The 20880-nt window shown below is 47.7% G+C and overlaps 1 protein-coding gene across 1 annotated transcript in view; it reads right to left on the bottom strand.

The window, feature by feature from the left end:
- The window catches only part of HCN4 (hyperpolarization activated cyclic nucleotide gated potassium channel 4), a 152117-nt gene that overhangs the window by 15910 nt on the left and 115327 nt on the right, over window positions 1–20880 (bottom strand). The window contains exons 5-7 of the mRNA XM_014521142.2: window positions 18396–18542; window positions 14865–15105; window positions 11901–12065 (exon numbers count right to left, since the gene is read on the bottom strand). Of these exons, the coding sequence (XP_014376628.1) occupies window positions 11901–12065; window positions 14865–15105; window positions 18396–18542 (553 nt within the window). The remainder of the gene's footprint in view (window positions 1–11900; window positions 12066–14864; window positions 15106–18395; window positions 18543–20880) is intronic.

Genomic DNA, 20880 nt, shown 5'->3' with positions numbered 1-20880 from the left:
ACCCACCGCTGCTGGAGCAGCCTTGGGGCTTTGGGGGCTCATGCAGAGCCCCCCATGTGGTGTGGGGCAATGGGGGGCAGCAGGGATCATCCCCTGCTGGGCAGGAGCTGGTGAGTTTGGGAGTTTTTTTGGTTTTTTTTTAAAGGGCGGGAGCTAGGGTGGGCGAGGCAGCCATGGGGGGTGGGGGCTGGGAGAGCGAGGGGGGGTCGGGGGGCTTGTTGCAGAGCCCTCCACGCAGCATGGGGCAGTGGGGGGCAGTGGGGATCGCTCCCCGCCTGGCAGCACCCAGTGAGTCGGGGCTTCTTTTTTTACAAGTGCCGGGCACTGGGGTGGACGGGGCAGGTGTGGGCCTGGCTGATTTGGAGACTTGGCAGCATCCGAATCTCCCAATCAGATTCAGCCGAATCGATTCGGGACAGTGATTTGAATCACCGAATCGAATCACTGTCCCCTGAATCGGCCGAATCCGAATCCGAAGCAAATACTAGCCGCTTCGCACAGGCCTAGCAGACACCTCCAGGCTTTTGCTTTGATGCCCCCTGTCTCAGACTAACTTCATTTGTGCCCCTGTGGCCTCGTGACTTAATTAGGAGCAGGTTTAAGCTAAACTGAAATAAACCTGCTTTTAATGAAAATAAGTGTATCCATGTGATGGAGGTTAGCGCTGATTCAACTAAACCGGTTTAATTAAATCAGAGAGAGATTGAGTATAGACAGGGTCATTCCTGGACTCCTCAACAGCCCTTCATCCACTGAGGCTTTTTTTTGCTTGTTCCTGTTTAAGAAATGTCCCACTTTAACTGTCTGACTGTTAAAGCCTTCCACAGGCTTGGAGTGTGGATGCAGTTATACCTGTATAAAGATTCATATAAAGGGAAGAGATATAAATTGTATGAATATTAATACCAGTATAACCCTGTTCATGGTAGGGTTATAATAGTTACACCCCCGCTACGCAAGAGAGTCACTTCAGTACAAAAATCTGCGTATGTACTAGACAGGTTTTCTTTTTTTTTTTATTATACAAATTTCTATTAGCAGTCGCTTGTTGGGTGTCTGTTAAGACAAAGGTGGAAATCAGAGCTGGGCAAATCAGATAGACTGAATAATTTATCTGAGGAGCTTTATGATATCGATTAATATTTTCTTCCTTTCATTATGCCTAAAGTATACAGAAATGGGCAAATCATTTGCAAACCTCCCTGACTATGCAAAAGATTCGTGAAGTGTTTTTCTAGTCTATGATGACATTCAGTAGCTGAAACACAAAATCCTGGCAGCTCACTATCACTTGCTGGCCCAGGGCAGAGAGGCCTCTTTAGTTCAAGAGGAAAAAGTTCTTGTGCTCAGAGCCAAAGTCCTGTACTCTATCCTCAATGCCACAGAGAAGCTGACAGCTGTGATGTTCATTGCTAGGCATACTCTGTCTTGATCATCCACTAGTGTCCATCCCTGTACACCTCCTTTGCAGCTCAGCTCATATGCATTTCAGCTGCCAGATGGCTCTGCTGTTATTCTGATAGTGCCTAGAGGCCCCATGCAAAACTGGATTCCCGCTTACAGGATGTGGTATTTGCCTGAGAGACAAAGTCTGTCCTAAAGAACTTCCCATCTTCCAGAAAGATAAAGGGAGAGGACAGGACTTGCTCAAAGTTATTTGGCTAATCAGTGGCAGAGGCATAAACCCTACATCTCCTGACTCCCATCCAGTGTGCCGTTGCTGCAAGACAAACAACAGTGCTACTTCTTTGGTATTGTTAATTGGGGTTGCCTGGGTTTTGTTTGGCTTCCAGAGTTTAATTTGGCACTTCATCTACTTATTCTAAACAGGTTTTCTGCTTCATCTTAAGAGAGATATCAGATGTCTTCCATCACATGAGGTGAGACTCTGATTCTTTACTTAGGTCAAGTAGCATGTAGATATATTGATTTTGAGGGGAACACTGGTGAAGTGAAAGGGTATTCAACATGAGCATAAGTGTTGGTATATGACCCACTGGCATAAAAGCAGGAGCTGTTGGCATCTCATAAGAATTGTAGTTCTTAATCTACATCCAAATGTCATCAAAAGTTCCCCATGTTTAGTGGTTTTTCTGAAGAGTACAGGCAAAGATAAAATAGCAGATAGTGAGTGGATTCTATTACTGAACACAAATATGGAAAAGATTCCACTAGTTTAAGAGGTTTGAAAGATCCCATATCAGTTTTAAAATAAAAATTCCCCAAAATGAACATATTTTACCACTAGATATTAATATCTCCTGAGCAATCCTTGCAAAGCCAGAGGATCACGGCGCTTCAGGGAGCCCACCCCTGCCCCAGCCCTGGTAAAATCTGTGGGCAAGGAAGGAGCCCCCCAGGGGGCACTTGCCTGCCTGTACACTAATGCCAGGAGCTTGGGGAATAAGCAGGAGGAGCTCATCCTCATGCTCAGTGCAAACAATTACGATGTCATAGGGATAACGGAGACCTGGTGGGACTCCACCCATGACTGGACCACGGGGATAGATGGCTATACCCTGTACAGGAGGGATCGTGTAGATAAAAGGGGCGGGGGGGTAGCTCTCTATGTTAAGGAAAGCTACACGTCCCTGCAAGCCGATATTGGCGACCAGGGTGGGCAAATCTTTGGGCCTGAACGCAGAGCATCCTGGTTCTCTCTCCGATACAGCTCTGAGCATGGTGGGTTCCTAGCATTACTAAAGAAGATCGCACTTGTTCTTGCACACAAGGTGCAATTCTTTTCCGATGCAGAGTGGAGTGCCACTTGAAGATGAGCCAAGGTACTGTAAAGAGCTGTATCTCTCCCTCATCTGTCTTGCTTCCTTTTTGGGAATGTCACGAATGAATACCCTAAAAGAATTCAGCTTTGTTCTTCCAACCAGCTGTTGCTCAGCTGGAATACTGCAATTGTGAAATCTGCCCTGGAAAATGTGTATTTGTTTTGCTCTGCTTTGTTTTGTCATCTGCCGAAGTAGGAATGCTCCTTTTCATTCTGTGATGGTTGAAAAGAGGGGCTTGGTGTTGGTGTTATATAGCATAATTAGGAATTATCTATATATGTAATGCTGCCTAAGAACTAATTCAGCAAGACCTCTGTTTCCAGAACGCCTATGAGAAGTACACGAATATACAGAATTGAGCTATAAGGTGGAAAACCCTTCCAGATGGGGACTTGTATTTTTTAATATGTAAAGCATTTAGTGACTTTTGAGTGCTATATAAATACCAAATAGCACAGAAAAGATACAAATGGCACGCAACCGACTGTCAGTGCAGCAAATTAAGCTTCTGTTTATAGCAGGAGTGTAAATATAGGGTTAACGGTTAATTCATTTAATGATGAATGTGACACCACTGTGTTATCCTGTAAGAACGTGAATAGAGATTTGCAGCAGACAACATGCTGTGAGCCCAAAAGAATAGGAAACTACTGCCTGCTTTTTTTAAAACTATTGCAAAATGTGGACACAATACTTGGACATAATAGACTGTGTCTGACAACATTTGTACAGTATGTAGCGGAGTGAGCCCCACTCAGCTTCCTATAGTTATCCATATATAGTGACTAAAATTGCAGACACTGAATTAACTCTGAATAACATATGAGCTGGAGTGACAGCCTTCATGTGGTTCTAGAAGGATGAGAATAAGATAGATGGCTGTTTGTGTAGATGTACTAAACTGCAAATCCAGGGGTCCATAGAGTATGGAAAATATGCCAAAAGCTGGGTTGTCCCTTCCATCCCACAGACCCCATTGATTTCCTGCAGGGCAGGAATCCCCCCTTGCAGAGCAGCTTGCAAGATCAGGGTAAATCCATTTCTAGTAACAGACTTTCTCACGCACCCTACCCACTACATTCACGTTTCTCCACTTAGCCCACCTTGGCATCCTTCTGAACCCTGTTATTTTTCAAAACTATTTGGAGAATAGAGAGTGAGTTCTGAATGCCAGCAAGCAACTCTGCCTCTACTGAACCAAGCGGAGAAAGCAGTTGCACTTGAATTTCCCAATTGCCAATTCTCCTTTTTCCTTTCTAACACCAGAATGGAAAGAGCTTTTAGCAAAACTCTCTCTCTAACTTTAGCGGCTGCTCCAGTACCATATAAGGAGACGGGCCATTTCCAAGATCCAAAATATTGAGGGTTTCAGGAGGTTGAGAAAATGGCGAGTTCATATTTATACAGAAACAAGTGGTATGTCAATCCAAATCACAGAACCCGTGCAAAATGCACTCTCTGACAGGAACGCCGCTAAGCAGCGGCGTTCAGCGCCTCGTTTTTAGGCAATCGTCAGGTAAAGCTCCATCTAGAATAGATTGAACTAAAGCAAGATGACAGGAACTGGGAACCCCCAAATCCGAAAGAAATAGCTTTAGGGATGAAAAAGGAGAGTGTGTAAATAGCAAAAGTAGAGGTACCACATTTTGGAGCCAATTGCTTTAGAGAATAAGTGTGTTTTTAAAAACGGATTAAAATAGATTTCTGCAATGGAGGAGCAGGGAGTGCACAAACATTTTTATTTTTGCTCTCAAGCAAATCCCGGGACGTCATTCTCCCCCTGTACTCGGCCTTAGTGAGGCCGCAGCTGGAGTACTGTGTCCAGTTTTGGGCTCCACAATTCAAAAAGGATGCGGAGAAGCTTGAGAGAGTCCAGAGAAGAGCCACGCGCATGATCAGAGGTCAGGGAAGCAGACCCTACGATGACAGGCTGAGAGCCCTGGGGCTCTTTAGCCTGGAAAAGCGCAGGCTCAGGGGTGATCTGATGGCCACCTACAAGTTTATCAGGGGTGACCACCAGCATCTGGGGGAACGTTTGTTCACCAGAGCGCCCCAAGGGATGACGAGGTCGAATGGTCACAAACTACTTCAAGATCGTTTCAGGCTGGACATAAGGAAGAACTTCTTTACTGTCCGAGCCCCCAAGGTCTGGAACAGCCTGCCACCGGAGGTGGTTCAAGCGCCTTCATTGAACACCTTCAAGAGGAACCTGGATGCTTATCTTGCTGGGATCCTATGACCCCAGCTGACTTCCTGCCCTTTGGGCGGGGGGCTGGACTCGATGATCTTCCGAGGTCCCTTCCAGCCCTGATGTCTATGAAATTCTATGAAATCTGGGTTCTGGCATCTCCTGCATGCTAGTGGCTTATGGATACTTGTACCAGCAAGCTTAAGGGAAAAGTATAGATTTACAGGTAATCTGTTTGCCTGACTTCTACAAGTAGTTCATTGGTGGTTACTCACAGAAGTAAGGCATGGGCTCTCATACTACCATGCACTTTGATTCTTTACATTTCTTTATATGCTTATTTAAATGGAGCCTGTCACTTGTATGATGGTACCTCATAAACATAAGTAGACTGATCTTCAAAACACCTGGGTTAGGGAAGGAAATATTATTATCCTCATGGTGCAGAAGGATAAATGAGACAGAACTTGGAATAAATTCCAGCTGTTCTCATTCACAGATCAGCTGGCCTAATTGCAAGACAGTCCTTCCTTATTGAGCTTGTCTATACAGGAAAGTGTTACCATTTTCTCGAGTGTAATTATACCAATATAAAATTGCTATAGTTATCTGAGTGTGGCTCCTCATTTGGACATTCTTATTCCAAAAGAATATTACTGGACTCATTTTGGAGACAGGTATTGTGTTGTCAGTGGCTTTTGCCTTGATTTATCTTTTCCTTGGGTTTTAGTGATTGTACTGTCATAAGGGAGGAGAGAGCCATCTTAACCCAGAAATAACTAGTATTTTTGTATTGGAATGTATATTTTGAGCATTGAAACGCATGAACTTTAAACTACTGTGAGTCAGAAATTCCATGTGACAGCGGAGAGAACTCTATCTAGCTTCCCTATATGATCTCAGCTATCAACGGCGACCTTGATAGGAACAATAAATGGCCTCTATTAAAGAAATGTAGAATGAAGAATGGAATGAATGAAGAATGGAAAATAACTGCGCCCAAAATATTTTTTGAACGTATACATGAATTTTGATTCAACAATACCCACATCGGTATTATGTTAGCTTTCAATGAACATTTGAGCGGTTGTGTTTTACAAGTGCAAATACTTGTGAAAATCTAATTTTAAGCTTGAATGCTCACCGAAAGCCAGTTTCAGATTCACTCAGGGAACAGAAACATGCAACTTATGTAACTAATGGACACATCACAAGCAGGAACCATCCACCAACGTTTGGCAGACAAAGAATTACTCACCGAGGAAGGCAGCACGTCATTTGAAAGCATAAATAAGCTGAACAAATTTGCAGTGTGCTCAAGAACAAGGAAAAGGGCATCTTGTCAGCTACACATTTGCATGATTTGCACAACTTCAGTACTGATATAGGCCTTAATTTGTAATGACATAAGCGCATGCTTAGCATTTCAGACTATGAAGAATCACTTCAGTGGCACTATTTGGAAAACATAGGGTTAAACAAGTATATACATCTTTAAAGGATTGGGTACTTTGTTTGTAAATTATTTGAGAGCAGTGCCATGCTTCTGTAAGCACCCGGCAGGCTGAGACCGTCAATCATACACACCCCAGCAAATAAACATAACTTTCGTGAGACTGATTCAAGGATACCTGAAATCAGTGGCTGCCTTCCCATTGACTTCAATGGAATTTGTATTCGGGTGGATGTGCCTTGGCTTTTGATTTAAAAGGGTACATTTAAGGGTAAATTATTTCCCCCTTAGTCTATCATGGGTGCCCTGGCAATGGAGCCAGGAGTACTTAGGGAACCTCTGTCCCATTGTTGTAGTTGTGAGTGACCCAGGCAGCATGCCAACATCAGTGCCCCTTGAATGCAAGTGTAGAAGGACATATCAAAACTTATGGTAACAGGGCAACCAATGCTCCTGTCACTACTCCATGGGCTCTGTCCGTGAATCCTACCTTCTCCCCACCCTCCCCACCTTGGCACATCTGCCATCCAAAGGGGCTATGAGGGGCACATGGAGCAATATTCTTCTATCCCACCCACACCTAACAGCTCCTGGGTACTCAACCAGCATCTTCCCTGCATGTGTGGATGCTTCGCTGCACTTCTAGTGAGCTGATACAGCCCCTGCTGCCCTCTCAGCTCTCCACTGCATTGTCATTCTGTCCCTCCACTGCTTGGAGAAATAACTTGGCCACGGTCTCTGTAGCCTCTGCAGAGTGACTAATATCATAAATATCCCTGCCGTCAGCTTAGCCAGATGGCGGGATGGATTTTTCTCCTGGTTCTGCCCATTACCTATTAGCCCTTTGCAGCAGGGGAAAGGGCCAAAGAGGCCCCGAGCACAAGATACTTCTCATCACAGTGTCAAAGACAGTGATAGATTCCAGCAAACCTTCTGATGTGCTCAAATGATGCCCAGGCTTTTCAAGGACACGGTATCACCTGGACAGAAAGTTTCCAGAGACACTGAATGCACCAGTGACTTGACAAGTGACACTTGTTTGAAGGTGAGTTGAACAAACCTGCCTGAGGACATCTTGAGCGAAAACTATGCTGTTCCTTCTACTCAGAACGGTCTCTTCACACCTTCATGGACATGGCCCCTTATGATCTGTCCTGAGCCAGAAGCCAGAACCGAACCAGTTTGTCCAGGGGGGGTCACTGGACTCTCCACAACACTCCACTGGGCACAGCTCTGTGGTGGGCAAGCTGGGAAGGGCCCCTGGCTCGGGACGACAGTGACCAAATGTCCCACACCACATTCCACAGGAGCAGGGCTGACACATCTGGTGTCCCAATCCACTTCCAGCTGTTGCTACCACCTCCTGCCTCCCATTTCCCCCAGACTTTAACTGAGACAGTCACTTTCCTAATCCATCATGCACTCTTGCATGGTTGTCCTGGAGTTGGGCATTTCAGTGGAAGGTCAAGTGATGCCTGGTTATAAAAAATAAAATTGTCAGTGGAAGCCAAGGCAGGAAAGCACCTGCTGAAGCTGAAAGGGAGCTGGGTGCTAACTCCTTCAGGCTCCCTGAGGAAATCCCAGCCCAAATGCTTTGGGAGCTTTCAGGTGGAAAGGTGCGGTGGAGCAATGGTGTAAGGTTCCAGCTGCTGAGGTGCTGGCTTTTAGGGACACGGGGCAGGAGCAGCAGGACTGCAGAGAATGAGCAGCAGCAGTGCCAGGAATTTTCACTTTACTATCCTCATACCTCCCCTGTTTCATGACAGCGAGCTGGCAGAGCAACCAAGGCAGCTCTGGGTTAGCAACAAAGGGGGAAAGAGAGAGAATAAAGCCAGACCACTGTGCTGCTGGGCCTGTTGTTCTAACTCCTCCGTGTCACCTTCTGACCCTGCTCTTTCTCTTCTGCGGCAGCATGCAAAGGGCAATTTCTCTAAGGCAGGCACGGACACTGCTGGTTCAGAGAGCAGTGTGGCAGAGAGCAACTCCCCCATCAGCCATTGATGCTGGAGGGCCTGGTATTAGCTGCTGCGGCTTAGTAGTTCCTGCCTTGCTTAACATGAAGAGCTTCTCTTCCCTCTTCCCAGCTGCAACGTGGAGAAACCAGGAAAACAGGTCTGGAGGCAGTAAGCAGGTAATCTAAATGGCCCTTATAGCTCCTGCTGAGGGAATCTGAGTCAGGATCTAAGCACTGCCTCCTGGAAACTCAGACCTTGGCTGATTTGGCCCTCTGCACCTCAGTTTGCTGGTCTGTAAAATGGAGGCATGGTGCTTGATGTTAGAGATGGGGGTGACCAAGATCCAGGTCGCAGGGCGGATCCAGAGCTCAGCACCGTGTCATTTGGCTGCGAGACTGCCCACAGGGATGCAAGTCTGGTGGTGGGAAGTTTCTTGGCAGTTCTGGCTCTGGCAGCCGTAGCAATTAATGATGCCACTGTCAAGTTCCAGCCCCGCAGGTCAGATGACAAGGCTCCATGCTTTCCATCCAGCCCACAGGCAGGCTCCACCTTCCTGATCTGGCCCATGCACTGGCCCCGCACCACTCATCTGGCCCACAGGGCCACAGGGCCAGATGAGTTGAACACTACTGCTATAAATGACACACAGAGTCTCCAGGGCAGCCATGGCTGGGGATGGGTTTCTTGTTTTGATTTTGCATAGTAAAAGGATTCATTACAGTGAGGGGGGAAGGGTGGTCCAGTAGTTTGAGCCCCAGGCTGGGCATCTAAGTGCAGTTTCTTGTTCTGCCATGGATTTTCTGTATGACCTTGGAAGACCTTGCTCCAGGTACCTAATCTGTACTGAAATCAATAGGAGTTAATTGCCTAAATACCTACAGGGATGTGGGCCTTGATTCTTCCCTGCTTCTTACCGTGTCCCTTTATTCCATGTTTGTAAAATGAGGATAGTGGCAATGGCCTGGCTCACAGGATGAAGATTACTACATTGAGGATTGTGAGCTAGTCAGGGACTGCAGTAATAGGGACTATATCCAAGCACAAAGAGCTCCCCCTCGGAAGTACAGAAGATCTGCTGACTTATTTACCAAAACTATCATGATTCATTAGTCTGTCCTGTACCTTTCTATTTCTAGGGATCTTCTGCCTGCAGCCGCCATTTTGTGCAGGTAGAACTTTGCAGACTGTAATGGAGGCGATGAAACACCCTCTGCTCTCCACTGAAGATCTCTCTTTTGTTCCTTGTTGTTTTCTTAACCAAGGCAAAAGGTCATTTGGACTGGATGGATACAGCTGCTCTTTGAATATGTAGGGAAGATCTGCAGCTAGTGCAAGCTGAAATCAACTTCAACAGGAATAATGCACTTTATATCAGCAGAAGATCTGCCCTCAACATACACACAGCATCTTGTAATGACTGGTGTCATGCCAGAGGAGCAGAGAAATATGGCAAGGAGGACCAAAGCCCTTATTAAATCTTGGTTTCATTGCACATGGTTGTTCTGGCCCAGAACAAAGTATTAGTGCAAAGAGACACAGAAAGGAATTGGGGCACTCAGGCTGTATTCCCAGCTCTGCCACTGATCTTCTGGCAAGCCATACTATCTGTCTAAACCTCAGTCTCCCATCTATAAAATGGGGATGATGCCACTGGCCTCCTTCATAAACATTTTGAAACATGAGAAAGGTACTGCAGTAGTAGGTATTATAATAGCCGAGTGGCCCTCTGACACTTGAGCCCAGAGCCCAGCAATAATAATGATATTCTTGATAGGTCATGCTTTGCGGGCAGAAGGTGCACGTGTGTGACAACTGCTATGGTTAGCTTACACAGGACCACTAAGGAATAGCAACCAAGGTGGGTGAGACTGCTACTGCTTCCAGTGTCAAGTATTAAAACTCAGTCTCATTAAAACATTAAGTCTCATTAAAACTAGGGATGGAAAAGCTCTGTTAGGCCTAATTGGGCACTGAACTTACTCCTTCTGGCATATCTACCAGAGCTTTGTACAGTCTAGTTTTAAGTATCTCAAGTGATGGGGCTGCTACTATTCTCTGGGGGGGCCTAATTAGCCTGTGCTTTACCAAATAGTACCTTTTTAGCTCTTAGCCTTGCTTTAGGAGTCAGGCCTTTCTGTTTATACTGTTGCTGGTTATAAGATGCCTGGGATGGAATGGGATTCTGTTGGCATGGCCTAACCTGGAGCCCACAGAAAAAGGGGGCTTCTCCCTGATCCGATGCAGGGCCGCTTCTTGCCTCCTCAGTATGATGCCCATAACAGCAGTGTCCTTTCTGATTCCTCAAAACAGTAAAAATGAGTATACAGTTAAGACAGATGGTATTAAAAAGGAAGGGTGATGTAGGGCTTAAGGCCTGGGAGTGGGTCTCCAGGAGGCTTACTCATCATCTCTGTTACCAACTCCTCATGGGACTTTGGGCAAGTCAGTTATTCTCTTTGTGCCCCCCTGGAGAAGGGAATAGTCTATCCCTCCTTCTGCCCTTTATTTGTCTTGTTCATTTAGATGATGAGCCTTCTAGTACAGGTGGACCCTTACTCTAGGGCCACAACCACTGCTGGGACTCCAGGAGCCACTGCAATAACATAATGTGGGATTTATCAACTTCAGCTGCACTTCCATTAGCTTGGCAGAGGTTGAGCATTTTGCCATGTCCTGTGCAAACAACCTGCCATGGAGCATATGCTGGACCATCTTGTTAATAGCCCCAGGTCTTTGCTTAATTGGGCACTTGCTGATACTGGATGAATTGATAATTTGGCTCGCTGGCTATTATACTGTGTAAGCACCTGGCAAGAGAGAATTTCACTTGGACCTCGAAAGATCCTGGTCTCCCCTTCCTCCTGCCAGGCTCTGCTGGTCTACTCGGTCTATTGATTGCAGTTGGAGAACCACAGCTCTAAACAACATACCAAGGAGTGAGATTCTTCCCAACAAGGCTGATAACCAGTCTTTGCCCTAAAAATGAATAGCCCTAGTCCATTTAATTATGCCCTAGCTGGTATCCCTGCCAACAACAGAGCATAATCTAACCCCTCATGCCAGGAAGCATCTTACGACACAGGAAATCTCACTGAAATCCCTGAGACTGCTTGCAGAAACAAGGCATTGGGCTCCGGCCCACTTCCTCTCAACCATGAGATGTCATTGCCATTCACACATTTTCAGCTGATGTCCACAATCCCGTCTAATCCAAGTCACAAGGGTTCTGCATCCCATCAGAGTGTTTCTGCCAACTCTTCCATGACTTCCTGCCAAAAACACCACTGAGAAATGGGGACAAAGGAAGCAGGGAGGCAGAGGACCATGTGTATGAGGTTTATCTGCATGGAAATGGAACTTATGAAAGGAGATCCTGGAAACAGGGGCTATGGAAGAAACAGGGTGGGTGACATTTTGCCCTCTTGGAAACAACCAGTGAAAGGAGAAACAGGAGACCTCCCTGCTGGGAATGGAGTCCAGGGAAGCAGGTGGCAGAAGCTCACCCCACACTTTGTACTTACCAATTCTATCCAGCCTGTCTAGTGCCACTGTTTCAAAAGCCCTTCTCATCATGGGATATTCCTCCAGCACCTCATTGAAGTTGTCCACCGAGAGTGAGTAAAGCCGGCAGTAGGTGTCTGCTCGCACACTTGCTGTACGCCGGCCTCGGGTCAACAGGCAGATTTCTGAAAGAAAGACAGCCTCAGAGTCCTGGGAGAAGAACCCGCGCCAAGTTCAAACATCCCCAGCCTTGCCCCTTAGCACCATCCCTGCCTCCACGTCTCCCCCAAAAAAGCCTTTGCTTCTGCTGTATAATGGGATCTGGCTAGGCCGCCTCACCTTCCCCTCCCAAACATTAGCAGTGGAAATGTTCTTGGTAGGCAATAACATTTAAAAACAAAATACTCAACTGCGGTAGCCGCTGCATAAAATTGCACCTCAGGGACTCTGCTGATCTAATTAGCTAGTCAAGTTGTGTTCCGGTGGATTATCATAGATATCATTGTGCATTCAGAATGGAGGAAGCGTCTCTCTCAAACTCCTCCTGGGCTGCTGGGAGGAGGAGGTCAAGCCACGTCTCACTGAACTGAACTCTCTCAAGATTTGCACTGAGGTCTCTCATTTGACCTGCGGCCTCTGTATGAGGAGGTGTTAGCGATCTACCACACCAACAACACACAGGCAACAAAGCTGACTAGGAACTTGTACATTTGATATGACCTTATTGTCCGGCTACACTCGATATAGCCCATTTATTACTAACATTTAACATATTTCCATGAGCATGGTGGCCGAACAGAAAAGGCATCTCTCAGTATTTGGGGAGGTGTGAGTTTAAGTCTTGCTCTACATAGGTGCCAAAAGCTGCCCTAGTCAACCCAGCTGTAACAGGGTACCTGGTCATTTGGGCTCGGAAGTCAAATATATATGTGTTGCTACCCACTTTACCTCTTTGTGTGCTCTTGGTGTGTCTTCAGCACTTTAGCTCTGTTGGGCTCAGGTGGACCTTCGACTTAATATATTTATATTACATGTAGCCATACTCACAATGGGCACTTCCCTGGAGATAAAACTGCAATGCTCTTGATCAGTATAACTTTGTGGCTGTACTCTTCTCCGTACCTGGTGTGTGTGTGTGTGTGTGTGTGTGCGCGTGTGCAATTCTACAGATATCTTTCCTGTGCACCCACTACATATGCTCAAGAGCTGGGGACACAGTAGTACTGTGATGTAATAACTCTGATTGGTGATATTTTTTTTAATCCCTTTAAAAAAAATAAGATAAGCACTCCTGAAGGAGCTATCCTAATGGATGATTAAACCTAGAGGAAAACCACTCTCTTCTGGCAACCAGTGTGGTTCCTGACTGTCAGTGCAGTATAAGCAATAACTTTAGTGCACTCTTTCTTCTTTATACAGCTGGGCATAAAGGTTTCAGGACTCTAGGTCTGAAGCTGGTATCCTTCCCACTCCAGCTGCCAGGGACCTTCCAAAGGAATCCAGCCAAAGTCATTCTAGAAAGATATATAGCCTGAACCCGAATCCACTGTACCATTTATCTATTCCAAATAGGCACCATGGCCAGCAGGTTCTCTGTCCTATTTTAGACGTTCAGAGGTCAGTCAGGCACCCGCTGAAGAGCTGGCATTTGTGGAGCAAACTAGTTATCCAGCTTCAGATTTGGGGTGCAGCCCACAGACAGTGCACAGAGGGGTGCTGGTGTATCAAGAATGAGGGACTGCAAGGCATGGAAAGAGGTCTTATACCAGGAAAGGAAGCCTCAATGCAGTCTTGTGATGAAGCCAACACATTCCCTCAGCTATTTCTGATTCATATGAATCAGAAACTCCCCCAGGACTGTCGAGCCCAAAGCCCAACAAATGGACTGCAGGTTGCAAATATCCTACGCACTGTGAAAGCACCCCGGACCCTGCTGGCATAGTGGGGTTTCTTCACACTTGCTGAGGGTGTGGTGTGGGGGTCTGCACAAGAAAGAGATCTTTTATTCGGTTGAGAGACAGCTCTGAGGCCTACCAGGGCAGAGCCCCACTCCATGTCTCTTCTCCACCGTACACTGAATCTTGGCAAGTCTAATGTTTGCATGGGAACCTACATCTGCGTAACTTTTGCCTGGTCTGAGGTTTCGCTGTGCAGGCTTTGCAGAGCAGTCAGTGAAACAGCAGACAGCGCTCTGTCCTTAGCACTCTCCTCACGTTTGTCTGACTGTCATCCTGCTTTCTGCTGTCTGTCCATCTGTCGTGTCCACTTCTGGAACCTCATCGTCTTTCATTAGGGACCTTTCTGATGCAGGGGCTACCGGGTTTTTTTGGCCCATGGCTATACAACGCTGAACACTGTAGGGCTCCGATTTCCAGCTACAACTTCAATACAATAACAACAATGTGGTAGGAGAACTGCAGGGCCCAAGGAAATATTATAAATGTCTATACTGTGCTAGCAGCAGGTCTTGTGAAGCACAGGACGAAGCTAGCCCAGCCTACTCGAGTTTCCGGAGGTGCTCTGAAGCCAGAAGTTCACCCCTGAGGCTGGTGCAGGCTCATGTCCACTCCAGCGCCTGCATATAGGCCTTGGTCTCTTGCAGGACTGAGAGTGGGCACCGGACAAGAGTCCAGAACAGCCTCAGAGGCAAACTCCTACCTCTGAAGCATGTCCATGGACTCAGGTGGATGCAGTGTGCTCAGTCCTTGAGACTCACCCTGACATGGTATACACCATCACTAACAGCCTATGGCACAAAGTGCTAGACTTTCCCCCTACCCCTGGAAACAAAGAGTTGCACCTCACCCCTAATAGCTGACAATTTCAGTGCAAGATAAAAGGCAGCAAAGGAAGAGACAGATGAAGGGAGAGGGAGGAGGGGACTGAGGTGTTCATTCTGTGTGCAGTCATCCCCTGTCCAGGGGGTACACAGGGAACAACCCTGGGTCTCATTGCTAAGCCGTACACTTGGATGGCTTTCTCACCTCCAAAGTAGGAGCCGTCTGCCAGCTTGGTCTCCTTGTTGCCCTTCGTGAGCACACTCACCACCCCATGCTGAATGAAGTACATCTTCTTGCCGATGGTGCCCTCCCGGATGATGTAGTCCCCTGGCTGAAAGACCTCGAACCGCAGCTTGGTCAGCATGGACGTCACAAAGTTGGGATCCGCGTTGGCAAACAGAGGCATGGAGGCCACCAGCTTCCGACAATTGAAATTTATGATTTCCTGGCCACAAAAGCAAGGGGCAGGGGAGTCACACACACATATGCACACAAAGACATGCAAGCATTCAGTTAGGATGCAATGACAGGAGCACTCCCTTAACATTCCTGAGCAGGTCATTAGAAAAGCCAAAGAAAATACCGTGCTCCAAAGATCCCTCGTAGGTTCAATGCAGAACCCAGCACGTGCTGGGATAGGACACAGAGCATCTAGATGCCTGTACAGCACAGCCAGGTTTACCAAGGCTGGGTGCTTGATGCTGAGGTTCATTGCTTGAATCCAAGACATTCTCTGCCACCTAGGACCCTAGTGCTACCTCCCCTACAATCCTGCCCTGGCAGCTTTGCTTTGGCAGGCCTTGCACTGTACGATGCAGTGGATGCTACCGGTGAAATGACACATGACATATCCAAGGGGCTTCTTCCTGGGAATATGTTGTAACTCACCTTGGCAGCCCTACACCCTGCCTTGTCCTTGCCTGATTCTGAGATGCTAAACTGTCCAGATGTACCCGGCCACCTGGAAGAGGAACGATCATGAGCAGCTGGAGACTTGGTGGGGACAGAGGGGAGGTGGAAAGGTGACCATGTTAGTGTGGCACAGGCTGGCTCTGATTTCTTGAGGTTGTCAACCTCAGTCACAGAAAATCTAATGTGATTTTACCTCTGCCATAAGAGATACACGCACTCTTATTTATTTTTCACTGTATTGTGTCCTCTTAGGCTATGATGATGCTATCCAATGACCCGGTCTGTTTTGTGTCACATCAGTTCAGATTCAGAGAGCACCATGAAGTGAAATTGAGGTAAATCACCTAAATCACTCCTCTAGGAGGGAGGTAAATCACTCCTAAAAACTGGGAGTGATTTACCTCCCAGTGATTTACCATAAAGAAGGAGATGACTCCATGTGCTAAGTGACACGTGCTGACAGGGAGGCAGTGTTTGCTAATGAAGCAGGCCCTGCAGGGCTGGACAGGGGCTTAAAAACCTGAGCCAAGTGATGGATAAAATGTATGAGTGGTTATGAGACGCGGGATCACTATGAGGGACAACACCTGAGAGCAGCAGCTGTGCTGAGGGGAATGGACAGGAAGGTGGGAAGTTAGACACCAGGGCAGGGAGGGTTTGTGTCCTCATCCTCGCCAGGAGCCTAACCTTTGTTTGAAACATCTGCCAATGCCCTTGAAAAAACAAGAAAAGCCCCACTGGGCGTGGGGCTTGCTGGCAGCTGTGTGTCCCAAGTTTCACAGGGCCGGGAGAGCTCTGCTGGCTGCAGTGGCAGCTGTCTCCCAGCCCTGTACACGTCAGGAGCCCTCTCAATGTGCACGAGACCAGGAGACAGTTGTTGCTGCAGCCAGCAGAGCTCTCCTGGCCCTGTGCACATCAGGACCAGGCCCCACGCCCCCTACCAGCCCCTCGGCTGGCACCCTGGGGGAACCTGGCGCTCCCCCTGGCTGCTGCAGGGGGGCAGTAGGCCTGTGCGAGTAGGCAGCTATTCGATCCGGCTTCGGATCTGGCCACTCCAGATGCCAGCGATCCAATCTGGACCTCCGGATCGGGCTCCCGCTTTGATCCAGCCGAAGCGGCTCTGAAGCTTCGGAGCCACCTCGGAGATCCGGCAATAGGGTATAATGGGGAATCAATTAAATATCTGTCACTTTGTTGTTTTTTGTTTGATTTGGGTGAAACTTGCAGAACTGGTAGCCTCTGCTGTGAGCATGAATCCTGCCAAGTTTCAAGAAGATCGGTGCAGGGGGTTGGGGGGAACTGCACCCCAAATTCTTGAAAGCAAAACTCATGTCACGTGTATGTGTTACACCACATGGGGTTGACAGCTGCAGGGATGGTGGCCCCTGCTGAGGCCACGAAGCCTGCCAGCTGTCAAGGAGATCAGTGCAGGGCTTCTGGAGCACCTCCTGCACCTCTGGCTGCTGATGGGCAAAACTGGTGTCATGGGTGCTTGTGCAACTGACTGTCTCTGCCTTGGGGCAGTTGATTGTCTGTATTGATTCTTTCCTCTCCTTAGTCTGTGGGTTTGTAGGTGTTAATCATTGCTAATTAACTCATAACTACCTTCATTAACAAGGATTAACACCTACAAAACCACAGACTAAGGAGAGGAAAGAATCAATACAGACAATCAACTGCCCCAAGGCAGAGACAGTCAGTTGCACAAGCACCCATGACACCAGTTTTGCCCATCAGCAGCCAGAGGTGCAGGCCCCCGAACCCCTGCACCGATCTTCTTGAAACTTGGCAGGCTTTGTGGCCTCACCAGAGGCAACTACCCCAGAAGCTTTCCCCCCCCTGTGGTGTAACACATACACGTGACATGAGTTTTGCTTTCAAGAATTTGGGGTACAGTTTCCCCTGAACCCCTGCACTAATCTTCTTGAAACTTGGCAGGCTTTGTGGCCTCACCAGAGGCAACTACCCCAGAAGCTTTCACCCCCCTGTGGTGTAACACATACATGTGACATGAGTTTTGCTTTCAAGAATTTGGGGTACAGTTTCCCCTGAACCCCTGCACTAATCTTCTTGAAACTTGGCAGGATTCATGCTCTCAGCAGAGGCTACCACCTCTGCAAGCTTCATCCAGTTCAAACAAAAATCAACAAAGTTACAGATATTTCATTGCTTCCCCGTTATACCCTATGGCCAGATCTCCGAGGCGGCTCCGAAGCTTTTCTGAAGCAGTTCGGAAAGCCTAATGAAACCAGCGCTTCGATCCAGACAGGCTGCTTCAGATGCTGAAGCATCCAAAGCTTCTCCAGATCCGAAGCATGGTCCGAAGCCTCGCACAGCCCTAGGGGGCAGAACAGGGAAGGAATAGCCCTGGACTGGACTGCTCCCATTGGAATCAGATTTGAGCTCAACATGCGTAGACGTGCTCCTGGGGAAGGCTTATTATGCGGTATTTTAATGCACAGTAAGCCTATATTACACTAGTAGCATGTGTAGATTCATCCTGGGATGACAGAGGTGAGCTGATGACAAACATCCCTCTAGGGTTGTAAAATTATTTGTGGCTACCTGCTGTACACAACAAGCAGATGCTGCCTTAAATAGAGGCACAGAAAGGAGTTGGGCCTTGTTTCTCCCCATCCTCCACCCAATGCTCCTGCTGCCCTTCTACTGTGGTGATTTCCCTTGGGCAGCTGACAAAATACCTGTCTTAGCCTATCCTGCTGCTCCCTGTGAGCTCTGTGGCTGCTGGAGCTGGGAGTAACCTCAATCACCCATTGGCTTCCATGAGTTCCCCCGGAGGCCCTTGGCAGCTCCCCTCCTTACCTCCCGGAGGGGCTCACTCAGCTCGCCAAGGATGCTTTCCTCATCAAACATCTTGCCCTGGTAGCGGTGTTCATAGTAGTCATGGATCCGCTGGCGCATGTCTGCCGGGAGCTTGTGGAAGGACATGTACTGCTCCACTTGCTTGTACTGCACAGGGGAGAAGGCAACAGAAAAGGTCTTACCAGGAGGGGATGTTAAAGGCACCTGAGCCACCGCCAGTCATTCTGGCTACAGCATCCTGTCCATGTAGGAGCAAATACAGCTGAGGCGTCCCTCCTTCACACTGACTTGGACTCACCTTGTCAGATCTGGGCACAAGAGAGCAGGGAAGCCAAACTCTTAGGGAGCAGGAGAAACTCAGAGGCCATTTTTGTGCTCCCCAAATGATTGCCGCACAGTTTACTCTTTGAACAGCATGGGCAAGTCTTATGCCATCATCCTTGACCTCCCTGACCAGTAGAGAACCACCTTGTTCCCAGCTATTTGCTGTGCCTCAAACCAACCTCACCTCACTTCTGCAGGCTTCACCTCCTCTTGCAACATGCTCCTGGCCCGATCTGACCTCTCAGGCATGTGCTCCCATACCTCGTGTGCTTCCCAGCTGCAGATCCTACACTATGCAACCTGATCAAACCCCAATACCTGCTCAGTGTTTTAAGGGTTAAACTGTTCACTGGTATTTCTAGTAAGGGTACAACCAACATCAGGACTCGCTCCTTGCCTTGTCTTACTCTTATCAGGCTGACACCCTCAGACACGAGAGGAAGGAGGGGCAGATTTTGTTCTACCTAGTTGGCCCCCTCGGTATGATCCTATTCCACCTTTCTTGAGTCCCCGAAAATCCATTAATGCATATACTTTTGTAACGCACTGTCATCTTAGCCTGCACACTGAATCATAAGAGAAGTGAGTAGAAGAAACCACCCACCCCCTTTATTACAAGTCTTTCATGGATACAAGCAGGGAGGAATAGGGTCTTGCTCAGGTACCTAATTCCTCAGTAGTATATGATCTATCCCTGGGAGTGTAAGAGAATAAAAACTGAAGAGCTTGTCAGAAAATAATGTTAAAAAGAGGCTGGGTCCATTCCAACCATAGCTCGCTGGACACACGGGGAGAGAAAGGTAAGTGGAACCATTGGAAGGAAGCTGGTAAATCAGATTTAATGTTCAGTTTATGCAACGTGATGAGGTAACATGGCGGGAGTTAATAAAACAATGAGCAGATCACCTGGTAAACCCAGCTGGACAGACAACCCTGGAGACTAAAACCCGCTCTGTTTCATGCACAGAGCTCTGTGCAGTAACAAAGGGACTCAATTTGGACTGTAGCAATTTGGATCTTTATTTTAAGTGCACTGTATTCAGTTTCCTGCAGTCATGCAGCACATTGGGCACTCAGAGCTACTGCACCATCCTCAAGCACATGGAGCTTCTTGGTGTCCTCCAGATTATCCCTGTTACAACCCCTGGTCCAACTGGCATGGAGCTGCAGGCTCCTTGTAATTTAAGCACAGGTACAGCATGGCAAGCTTCTGCTGCCTTCAGATAAATGGGCCCCTGCTGGTCTGCTCTGACCTGCCATGGAGAGATCACCACCAGCAGCTAGCAGGAAAGGTTCATGTTGGTCACCTGAGGAAGCCTGTTTTTTAGGACAGTGACTGTGAAGCTGCTAAAAATATTGGGCCAAGGAAGGAGTTTGTAAGAAGCTGTCTCAGAACATTGGACGGTGCCCTCTGTCTTTCATCTCCTGGCAGGTAACTGCGTGGCCGACTGAAGCAGAGGTTGTGAGAGTTGTAGCAGCACTCATGTAGAGTGCTTGGCATCTGTTTGAAGATTTGAGCTCCTAGATTTTGGGCTAGGCTAAACTTTGATATAATAATGCTGAGTTTTGGCAGTTCCCAGCACTCAAGAAAGCAAGGGATGAAAACCACAGCTGAGAGACTCTGAAAGCCTCCTCTGTATCTCTGCCAAGGCACCGTTCTTCTGATCTCCTGCATCCCCTCACCACTGTGGTCCTGAACACACACAGCTCTGCCAACACACTTCAGTCCCAACTTATAGCCCCTTCCCTCTAGGGTCCCATCCCAGTGGCTTTACCACTCAGCTCAGCAGTGACCTGACAAACCTCCTGCCATACTTCTCTTATTACAACCTTCACGAGAACAGACTAGCAATTCTGTCAGCCTGTGAGTACCAGGCACGTAGTAGTAGACCTCAAGCAGGCTTCTCACACGCAACTCAGCGCACCCCACTTGGCAACAGCCACTGCATTTGCAGTCTTGCAGCCCCTCTACAAATGTACCTCAGAAGTTGCTAATTACTGTGACCTTAGTGTTGGATTCAGAATTAGAATTAGGGACTAAACTTCATTATTCAGAAACAGATATAAAGCAGGAACCCAGCTCTCTAGGGGCAGAAGGCTAGTGAGTGCATTCACTTTCTCCTCTCAGTACCCCTACACACATTTTTATCTGCACCCAGCT

The sequence above is a fragment of the Alligator sinensis genome, unplaced genomic scaffold, assembly GCF_000455745.1.
Source record: "Alligator sinensis unplaced genomic scaffold, ASM45574v1 scaffold492_1, whole genome shotgun sequence".
Classification (NCBI taxonomy): Eukaryota; Metazoa; Chordata; order Crocodylia; family Alligatoridae; genus Alligator; species Alligator sinensis.
Note: the sequence above shows the minus strand (reverse complement) of the source record. Positions and strands in the feature narration are given on the sequence as shown.